Here is a 10,491-nt window from a genome sequence, read left to right as displayed (position 1 = left end):
ACCCTACACCCTGCCCCATCCCACACTGCCCCCGGCCTCTCACCCGTCGGCACGTGCGTCATGCGTACCCCAGTCTCCACCTTGTTGACGTTCTGGCCACCTTTGCCGCCCGCCCTCATCGTGGTGACCTCCAAGTCCCTGGGGGGTTTCAGGGGTTTTGGCGTGTGTGATGTGTAGAGGAAGTGCGGGTTGCTGCCCCTCGAATCTTGGTGGGGAAAAGGGTCGGGCGGGGACGGTCGAAAAACCCCCTCGCCGCCGAATGGGCAGCATCAGCAGCCCTGTTGTCCTATGCCGAGCCAAACCAAGCCGCACCTTCTCCGGGTCGACCGAGCCCGCACAATCAGGTCCCCTGCTTCGACTGTCCACCCACGCAACCCATCCACTTGTGCGAGCTCACTGGCCTGCGCACCGGTCTGATGCCCAACCGTTAGCCGCATCTGTGCGGAGTCGGCCGCCTTGCCCACCTATCGGGAATCTCCAGGACCGGCCCCTCCTCATCGCCCAGCAGCGGCATCACCTCCACCCCAGCAAAGCTGGTCTGCCGAAGCCCCTTGGCGTTGAACGGGCTGCTGCGCACCAAACGGTGTGTGCCCTTCTCGCCTGCGGGCGGCCGGTTGGGCGATTGGGTTTCAAGGGGGGGGAGGGGTTGGTAGTGCAGGCGACAGGTACGGGGGAGATGGGAGTGCGAGGCTCTTGGCATCCATAAGCAAAGGCATGCGGCCGCCCCATTAGCACCAATCCTGATGACCTTCATTTGAGTATGCTCCACCCCTGGGAGTTAAGGACGCATTGCGCCCACGACAGCGCGCAACAAATCCCTGCCTGCAAGTGCCACCCTCCCGCACACCGTTGCAAAAACAATCATCTCATGCCCCGCAAGCCGCCTGTTTCCCGCGCACCCACCCGCCCCCCTAATAAATCCGCTTCGACACAAGACCACCAACACCGATAAATCACCCGCCCACCCTTGAGGTAGCCGTACGCGAACCGCCCCTCCACCATCAGCTCCACGCTCTTCACGCCGGCCTCCTCCCCGGCCGTGCGCTCCGCCGTGGCCACGCGGTAGCCCTGGGAGGCCGCCCAGCGGGTGTACCTGTCAGGATGGATCGCGTTGGGATCAAGGCATAGGGAGCATGGCAAAAACACAAGGTGGTCATGGGGGTACAGGGGTGCTGCACAGGCGAGCGGACCGCCCACAGGGTGCCTGCTGCACCAGGACAGCCACCGCCACCCCCGCCATGAATGACAACTTTTGGCTGCATCGCTCGCCTCGGCCCAGGGGGCCCAGTCCTGGCACAGGCTTGTCACCAACCCTCCGCCCGTCACATTGTGAAACGCTCCAGCCAACCGCCCTGGCCTCCACAAGAAAAAAACAATCAACACGCATGCGGCCCCACGATGCCAACCCTCTACACTTTGAGCGGCCCCAGCTGCCTCACATGCGCTCGAGCATTTCGGCCCAGTCCATGGCGTCCACGCCGCCGGCCCCCGCCTGCACAGTCAGCACGGCCCCCCGGTGGTCGTGGGGCCCCGCCAGCAGCCGCCGCAGCTCCCAGCGCTCGAGCGCCGCGTCCAGCGCCGACAGGCCCGCCAGCGCCTCGCGCAGCAGCGAGGCGGCCTCGCCGCTGGCCTCGGCGTCGCCCTCCGACTCTATGAGCTCGACTGCAAAGGCTGCCTCCTCAAGGCGTCCCTCAAACCTGCCAATTAGGGGCCGCATGTGCGTTGCGTATGAGCAGTAACGAGTGGCTGCAAATGCTGGTTCGGCAGTGGTGGCTTGGGCACAGGTTTTGAAATCAGCAAAGCCTCTGCCATGCTCCTGCAGCCGCCACTGTCCCAAACAATGCGCGTACAGCCGAGCACACTTGCATCGCCTGCCTGCTCCGCTTTTTGTACTGGTTCAACACTGCGCACCCCTTAATATCCTGCAGCTCAAATCTCAGCTCGGCGATCTCTGCCATCAGCGCCTGCCCAGCCGCCGCGTTATCCCACAAGTCACTCGCCGCCGCGTCGGCCTCCTTGGACGCCAGGCGCGCCGTGAGCCCGGGGACGTCCGCGACTCGGCGCGCCTCCGCCACGCGCGCGGAGGACTCTTGGACCTGCAAGATGTTATTTATTTGATTGTCTGGGTGCAGTGTCGCGCCTGGGCTGGCTCGTGCGCGGCAAATCAGCACGCTGCATGACTGTGGTGCGTACTGCACACCGAATGAACCATCACCCGCCGCACTCGGTGGCGCACCTTGCGCTTCAAAAACCCCAACCCCTCGGCTCCTTCAGCCTCGCTTGCTGCAGAGACAGCGGCAGCACCGTCTGGCTGGGCCTGTAGCCGGGTCGACGCCGTCCACCGCAAGCGGAACGCCTGTGCGCTGCTGTGGCGGTGCCATCGTTGCACTCGGGCCTCATGGGCACCCCGCGTGCACAGTGTATATTCTTTTAGATACTTTGAATTGATTGAATGCGTCCCAAAGCTGTTTCGACGCGCTGCAAGCCGCAGCACGCCCCTGGCACCAAACGCCGAACGCAACATCAAAGCGTGCATGAGGTCATTATAGAGACACTACACATCACAATCGCAATCGCAATCGCAATCGCAATCTCGAGGCTGGTCGAGCACACACTGCATCGGCCGCGGTGCCTCCGCATCACCAGCAGTGCAGCAACTTCTCAAGTTGCCCTGTTCGTTCACAACAGCGCCGCGTCAAAGTCTTGTGCATGACTGCCGCACGATCAACGCAACGTTCTAACCTTGTCGTGTGCATCCTGATCTGGCTGTGATCGTTTGAGGAGTGGTGTCCCCCTTTGTTCAAACAGACGACGAGTAGCCGAGGTAGTGAAAATACTTGGCCCTCGGGGCAGCTGAGTGCTCGGCGGAGTGTCATAGCAGCGATCGCAGGAGGCGGTGCTGCTCGCGGCGCCGCACGCTTGGCACGTGTGCCCCTGCGATGCGGCGCCCGCTGCTGGCGGCCCTCGTGGGCCTGGCGCTCTTGCTGCCGCACGCACGCGCGCAGCTGAGCCGCGCTCGCACGCACGACAGCCACTGGATATCCACGGGCAGCAAATTTCTGGGGCGGCAGGCCGAGAATGACAAGGAGGATTCGCCGCAGCAGCAGTGAGCTGCTAATTGGTAGACAGCTCTTGTTTGGCTTGCACTGGGACCCCTCCTTGGTCCTCCTGAAGAATGGCTTGTTACTATTCTTGAGCAAATGCAACACGCTTCCGCGGGGCCAGGCCCCACACATCGTTCTCACGTGCCCCACTCCCCGCCGCTTACCCTAACCCCAAGGTTTGATGACCTCCCGGAAGGCGACCAGTGCCCTCTGGACGTTGAGCTGCGATGGATGACCCAGGTTCGCGGCTGGGCGCCTCCAACCGCCCCGCTGGGTCCGCCCCTGCACATGGCTGAGCGCAGCGTGCATGCGTGTGCGCGTCCTGCGGTATCGGCGCAGGTGTTCAATGTTCCGAGTGTGCAGGCGTGCTGGTCGCAGGCTGGTTTCGGGCGCAGTGGCCTCTACAGCAAGCTTGCTTGCGCAGCGTGCGGCACCGACCCCGGCCTCTCCATACGCTCGTATGTCCGCGCCCGCCCCGCCAGGTGTCTTCCTCGGTGTATGCGACGCCCCTCATCACAGACCTGTACAGCGACGGGCGGCGGGACGTGGTGGTCCCGGGATTTGTGCATTACATGGAGGTGCTGCAGGTGACAGCGCTGGGCGCGCTCGCCGCCCGCCTGCCTGCCGCTTTTGTTGACCGGTGCTGTTGGCAGCGCCCCCGAGGTTGCACGAGCACCCGGGTTTGCTGTGCTGGGCGTGTGGGCCTATGAGCGATGGGGCGTTCCAGCACGGCGGCAGGGAGGGGTGGAGGGTGCGCTGTGGCAGTGTGCCGCAGGCGCAAGGAGCTTCCCTCATGGCCTGTCGCACAGCGGGGGGTTGCGGTGCTGCAATGTCACTGGGTCGATTGTGAGGCAGCCGCTTGGCTGCTCAGCTGTTCATGCTCGCTTTGTCGTTGCTGTTGTTTGGTTTGGCATCGTTGCGGTGCAGGGCCCGATGCTGAGAAGAGACCGCAACTCGCCCTCCCAGAAGCTGGTGTCAACTCTCGCACCGGCACCAACGACCGCACCCCTTTCCCTATGTCTGCCAGCATTCCAGCCCATAACCCCACCGCCGACCGCACCCCTCCCCCCGAAATCTCCCCGTATGATGATGGCAGGGCGTCGACGGCGCTAAGGCCCTGGGCTGGCCAGCATTCCACGCGTCCACGGTCCACACCTCCCCTCTGCTGTACGACTGGGACCTAGACGGGACGCCCGATGTGCTGGTGGTGGGGTACAACGGGGAAGTCCACGCCTTCAAGGACACGGTGGGTTGCCGGGTGGCGGTTGGGGCTGTTGCAGGCGTAGGGTTGTAGTGCATTGGAGTGTGTGGGCATGTGAGGAGGCAAGCGTGGTGTTGACTGTCGTTTTGCCCTTGCCACGCCTGGAGTTATTCAACTTCCCCCCTCAAACACATGCACTCGTGTCACCTGCCGCCGTCTAACCCACGGCTCAATCCCCCCTCCTGCCCGGCGGTCCCAGGGGGAGCAGCTGCCCATGCAGCTGCGCGTGCCGCGGCTGCGCGTGCGGCGCAACTGGTTCGTGGGGATCAATCCTGACCCAGTCGATCACTCACACCCCGATGTGGGAGCTGCAGCGGCGACGTTCGCGCAGCATGCAGCCGCCAAGGCGAAGAGCAAGAGCAAGGGGAAGGTGCGGCGGGTGTGGGTGTAGGGGGATGGGCAGGAGGGGGGCGGCTTGGAGGTCGGGGCTGAGGGTGCCACGTCGGAGCTGGAAATTGCATGTTCGGGAATTGGGGGTCCCCCAGGTTCTTTCCCTCGGTGCCCATCATTGATGGTTGGTGGCTGGCGGCAGGGCAGACGAAGGTGCACCAGGCGGCGGCGCGACGACTCCCGCCAAGTTGCAGCCATGGCCCCAGCGGCAATGCATGCACCAACCCTGCGCCTCGGCCCTTTGCAGGGCGTGAAGCCGCACCACTCGGCCAAGGTGTCGCCGTCACCGTCTGCCAAGCCGGCGCCTGTCGCGTCTCCAGCGCAGCAGCAGTCCCAGCAACCCCAACAAGCGCAGCTCCAGCCGAAACCATCCCATGTGCAGCCACACCCTGCATCGCCGACGCCGGCGGCGCAGCCGGCTGCGCATTCGGCGGCGCAGTCATCACCCCAGCAGCAGCAGCCGCCGCAGCAGCAGCAGCAACAGCAGCAGCAACAGCAGCAGCAGTTGGGTCAAAAGGAGCAGTCTGCCGTGTTGATATTCAAACAGACCTTGGAGAAATTCGAGGCCAAGTTTGGAAAGGTTGGGGGTTGGGGCAGGCGGAGGGTCAAGGGCAGAAGGATCGCGGGTGGCTGGAGTACCTGCAAGGGGATCGCCCGACTTCGATCCAAAAGTTGTCCGCATGCAGACCGCGTGTGCTCAGAATCAAACATGCAGCCAGCTGATTTTGCAAGCCTCCGCCCTCAAACCCAATCCCCCACCCCTACCTGTTTTTGTAAGGCGCACGCACGCGCACGCGCGCGCGTACACACACACACGCACACACACACACACACACACACACACGCACACACACTGCCATCCGTCCCCTTTGATGTTTTCAGGCTTCTGCCGAGCAGGCCCTGGCCGACACAAAGGCCAAGAACCCAAAGCTGTACCAGGAGTACCTCGACCTCATAGAATCTGAAAAGAAGCTGCAGGACCTGGCCAGCACCTTCGGGGCACCTTCCCAGCGCCGTCGCCGGCTGATGAGCGCGGACGGACAGGGTTCCGTGGGTGACGCGCAAGCGGGCGCCGCACGGGCGCTGCAGCAGGAGGGCAGCGGGCAGCAGCAGCAGCAGGCCGGCGGTGCAGCCGCAACACCGGCTGCAGCGGCGCCAGGGGCAGGGGCGGGCGCGGCCCAGCCGCAGGGGCCGACGGCGGGCGCTGAGTTTGATGCATCCAAGCAGGGTCTGTCAGACGAGGCGCTCGACAGCTTCCGCCTCTTCGAGGAAGAGGACCCAAAGACCGCCACACCCCCAGCGGCCGGCGGCGAGGCGTACGGCGGCACGGCCGCGGCGGACGCCGGCGGTGCGCAGCAGCAGTATGAGGAGGGGCGGAAGCCAGAGGGGCAGGGGCAGGCGGGCGGGCAGGCGGATCAGACGGCAGATGGGAAGCCGCTGATCGAGGCGATCCCGGCCGCCTTCGACGAGTTTGGCGAGAATCTGCCGCAGGCAGAGGCCGCGGAGGCCGCACTCGAAGCGGAGCGCGCGTTCAATGGCGGCACTGAATACTATGGCGGCGGCCCAGTCGACGAGGCCGATGACGTCATTAATGGCGACGGCGCGGCGGACGGCGAGGGGGCGGCGCCGGACCCCATGCCCTACCCGAACCACTGGAACGAGGCGCTCGAGCACGACTCGGATTGGGGCTGGCGGGACGAGTCGTTTGGGCAGGTGAAATGTGCGGGCGTGGCGCGCGCGTGCCGAGGAAGGGCACCGCCGTCTGCGCTGGGCTTGCCCCAACGGTGTGGTACAACATTTGTCATCAGTGTCCAATGGTGGACTGGGTGCAGAGCTGCTCAACGATGCGTCAATTGTGCGGTCTTGCCCCTTGCCTTTCCCCCTCCCTGCCGTCACCCCTTCTTGTCCTCCACTCCCTCACTACCTCACTCTCTCACTCCCTCAAACCTGGCCCTCTCACATTGGGCTGCCCCCTATGATCGTGACATCAGGACCCCCACCACATGACGTCAGAGTTTGTCTACATCGACCCTCATGTGCTGTGCACGCCAGCCATCGCAGACATCGATGGCGACGGCCACGAGGAGCTGGTGCGCTCCTCGCGGCACTTGTTTGCGCAAGCGCACGTTTGTGTGTGTGTGTGTGTGTGTGTGTGTGTGTGTGTGTGTGTGTGTGTGTGTGTGTGTCTTTGTGTGTATGTGCGCGAAACACATACATGAGGGCTTGTGATTGTGCTTGGGGACGGCAGAATGCCTGTCCATACGAGCGAGGTGGGGCCGGGTTGCGAGAGCTTTGAATGGCGCGCCAGTCCACCCGTGCTGCTGTGCTGAACACGATGGCGTGAAAGCAGGCCGCAGGGGCTGCGGTTCTCGCAGCGCTTCTGTTGGCACCAGCCAGCCATTTGCAGCCTCAGGCTCTTGGACCGTTTCCAATCGCTGCGCTCCCTTTGACCAACCCCACCCCACCGCCAGGTGCTGTCCGTCAGCTACTTCTTCGACAAGGACTACTATGACGACCCCTCACACGCGGGCGAGCTGGGCAAGGACCTGCAGAAGGACAAGTACGTTGCAGGTGAGCGTGATCTCAGATCAGAGATCTGAGATCTGGCACCTATTCTGATGATGCTTTGGAGGACACGAGCGTGCTTTGCAGCGTGTTCACAATGGGACAGTGTCAACGTGAATGGTGTTGTGGAGGGGTGAGCTTGTTTTGGCGGAGGTGTCTCGATGGCGTGACGGGTTGGTGGCGGTGGTGATGAGCCAAGATTGCGCAAGGGCTCTTAGCGCGCCCAAAAAGTGCGTGGGGCGCGGAACCGTGCTGACACATTGCCCGAGAGAACTCTGAGCCGCTGATTTTCATTGCTTGGGTGTGCGTGCGTGTGAGGGTGGGCGCGCATGTGTGTGCATGGGTTGTGTGTGTGTGTGTGTGTGTGTGTGTGTGTATGTGTGTGTGTACGTGTGGGTGTGCGTGTGCGTGCACGCGCGTGTGGCGTGCGTGCGGCGTGCTTGTGTGCGAGGACGCGTGTGTGAACGGATATGGGCGCGTACGCATGGGAACAACATTTTTGCAGCTCATGCATGCATACATATGTGTGTGCACGGTCATAACATCAAGTGGATTATTCGTTGCCTTGGCAGGGACGATACAACGGGTGCCGCAGTGCACTCCCCAGCAGCGCCCAAAGTGCGTGGGGCGCACACCATGCAGACAACAACCGAGGGAAATTCTGAGCCAAGACCTGCGTCGCCATCTGCACCGCGGTTGCTGTTTACACTTGCCCTGTTGCGCGCCAGAACTGTCATGACACAACATAGCTTGGAACTCCGCTGCCCACACCACAATCAGCCGAGAGCGCTTTGCACCGCCCGCCTCTGCTGGCGTTGCTGTGGCCACCTGGTGGCTTAGCGGGCCGGCTGGCGTCGCAGGCGCCCTGCCTGCCGCGCCATCCAAGGGTTGCACCTCAAATAATCTTTGTGTTTGCAGGGTCCTTCAGGAGGTTGAAGGTATTCCTGACCATTTCTGTGTGACGTGTCGTTGGCGGTGGTGATGAGCCAAAATTGCGCAAGGGCTCTTAGCGCGCCCAAAAAGTGCGTGGGGCGCGGAACCGTGCTGACACATTGCCCGAGAGAACGCTGAGCCGCCGATTCCCGTTGGTTGTGAGTGTGTGAGTGTGTGTGTGTGTGCGTGTGTGTGTGTGTGTGTGTGTGCGCGCGTGCGCGCACGCGCGCGCTTGCGCGCAATGCTGCGCGCTGCTTGTCGTCCATGTTGGGCGCACCTCTCAGCTGTGACGATACAACGGGTGCCGCAGTGCACTCCTTAGCAGCGCCCAAAGTGCGTGGGGCGCACACCATGCAGACAACAACCGAGGGAAATTCCGAGCTGAGGCCCACTCTCCAATGGGCTCTGCCCAACCCGCCTTTGCACAAGGCCACGATAGGGCCCCCACTAATTCCAGACTGCTACCACATGATTTTCATGGATTTTCCCTTCATCCCTCGGTTGAGAGCGCAGGGTTTGCGCTGCAACAGGACCCACATCGTTCTAACCAAATGGCCCCCTCTCCAGCCGCCTGCCTGCTCACTCTATGGTGCACGCCCCGCAAACGCACCACACCCTTTCCACCTGATCAAACCCCATCGCGCTCCGCATCTCCATCCTCCCCAAACGCCAACATTCCACCGCCCCAACCCGCCCCGCAGGCGGCGTCGTGGCGTTTGACCTGCAGTCGCGCGTCCTGAAGTGGAGCCAGCACCTTGACCTCACCACCGACGACACCACCTTCAAGGCCCACATGTTTTCCAGCCCGACGCTGGCTGACTTGGACAGGGACGGGAAGGTGCGGGCGCGGGGGCAAGAATGGTGGGAAGTGCGGCTCTTGCTGGAAAGGGGCCTGGGCGGTGTGGCGTCGCTGCGAGGGCAGGCTGGGGCGAGTGTGTGTGTGTGCGCGCCTCTCTACAAGCGCCCTCGCCTGAACTGGCAAGCAGCTGGCTTGCGTAGACAGCCTGTCATGTCCGAGCTGTCGGACATGACCTCACACACACTCTCGCACATCCACTCGTCCTTGCGAGGGCGCGCCCTCGCGTGTGCGCACGCTCACACATCCCATGCAAGAACGCGCCCCTCTACGCACGTGCGGGCACGCACGCAGTCCCTCTCTTCCAACTTGTTTCTCCCTGCCTCCCCCTTTTTGCCTTCTTTGTGTTGCGAGTGGGTGTGTGTGTGTGTTTGTGTGTGTGTGTGTGTGTGTTTGTGTGTGTGTGTGTGTGTGTGTGTACGCGTGCGCTCTCTCTCGCCCTCTCTCTGTCCTCGTTCCCATCCTCGTCCTCTCACCCTCCCCTTCCCCCCTTCTTTTCTTCCACAGCTGGAGATCATCCTGGGCTCCAGCGTGGGCTTCGTGTACGTCCTGGACTGCTACGGGTCGCCGCGGACTGGCTGGCCCCTGCAGATGGGGGAGGTGCAGGGCCAGCTGCTGGTGGCCGACCTCAACGGCGACGGCTGGCTGGAGATCTTTGCGGGTGAGTGGACACCGCATCTGCGGCTTGACGAGGATATACGCTCTGATTTGGCGCAGGTCCTTGCTGTTGTGATGCGCGGCCTAGGTTTTTTAGCATGCTGGGTCCCTGATCACTCGTCCTCAAGCCATTGTGTTTCCTCCTTTGACTCGGCGGCTTTGCTCCCTCGCCAAACCACCCTCCAGGCGACTCCCTGGGCAACGTGGCCCTGTTTGACCGGGACGGCAAGGAGCTCTGGGAGAAGCACGTCAAGAGCATGATATCGCAGGTGATAGGGTAATTACTGGGGTGTGCGTGCTGGCCAACACGCGTCCTTGACGCTGCAGGGCTTTATGAATGTCCTGGGTGGTCGGTGCTATCCCTCTTACGTGCACGTGCGCGCACGCACACACACACACACACACACACACACACACACACACACAATCACGCTCTCAACGCGCTCAACGCGCTCAACGCAACCCCCCACCCCAGGGCGCCATCGCGGGCGACCTCGACGGGGACGGGCGCCTGGAGATCGTCTTTGGCTCCACGGACGGCAACGTGCACGCGCTGCGCGGCCATGACGGGTCGTACATCCCGCACTTCCCCTTCAAGACGCGCGGCAGGTGCGCCAGGCGGCCCGGCCGATGGAACAGCCCCCTTTTGCTGAAAGCAGCGCACTTCATTTTGCTGCGGCCTCATCAATGCAGGGCCCCTGGCAGCAGGCGGGGCGACCCAGCTC

General features: G+C 63.1%; 2 protein-coding genes across 2 annotated transcripts; one reads left to right on the top strand and one right to left on the bottom strand.

The window, feature by feature from the left end:
* Nucleotides 1–427: 427 nt before the first annotated feature.
* MNEG_9866 (Peptide chain release factor 2) lies at nt 428–1,717 on the bottom strand (the record flags this gene model as incomplete). Its single annotated transcript, XM_014041663.1, has 3 exons — nt 428–600; nt 966–1,093; nt 1,440–1,717. The coding sequence occupies 3 exons, from the start codon at nt 1,715–1,717 to the stop codon at nt 428–430; spliced, it is 579 nt and encodes a 192-aa protein (XP_013897117.1).
* A 1,614-nt stretch (nt 1,718–3,331) lies between these two features.
* On the top strand, nt 3,332–10,047 carry MNEG_9865 (hypothetical protein; the record flags this gene model as incomplete). Its single annotated transcript, XM_014041662.1, has 11 exons — nt 3,332–3,344; nt 3,624–3,691; nt 4,201–4,350; nt 4,565–4,735; nt 5,003–5,335; nt 5,638–6,468; nt 6,747–6,845; nt 7,227–7,326; nt 8,955–9,091; nt 9,617–9,770; nt 9,953–10,047. 11 exons carry the CDS (start codon nt 3,332–3,334, stop codon nt 10,045–10,047), a joined length of 2,151 nt encoding a protein of 716 aa, XP_013897116.1.
* Between the last annotated feature and the right edge of the window lie 444 nt (nt 10,048–10,491).

The sequence above is a fragment of the Monoraphidium neglectum genome (assembly GCF_000611645.1).
Source record: "Monoraphidium neglectum strain SAG 48.87 unplaced genomic scaffold scaffold02094, whole genome shotgun sequence".
Taxonomy (NCBI): Eukaryota; Viridiplantae; Chlorophyta; class Chlorophyceae; order Sphaeropleales; family Selenastraceae; genus Monoraphidium; species Monoraphidium neglectum.
The sequence above is the reverse complement of the archived record's forward strand: the minus strand, read 5'-3'. Positions and strand labels throughout refer to the sequence as shown.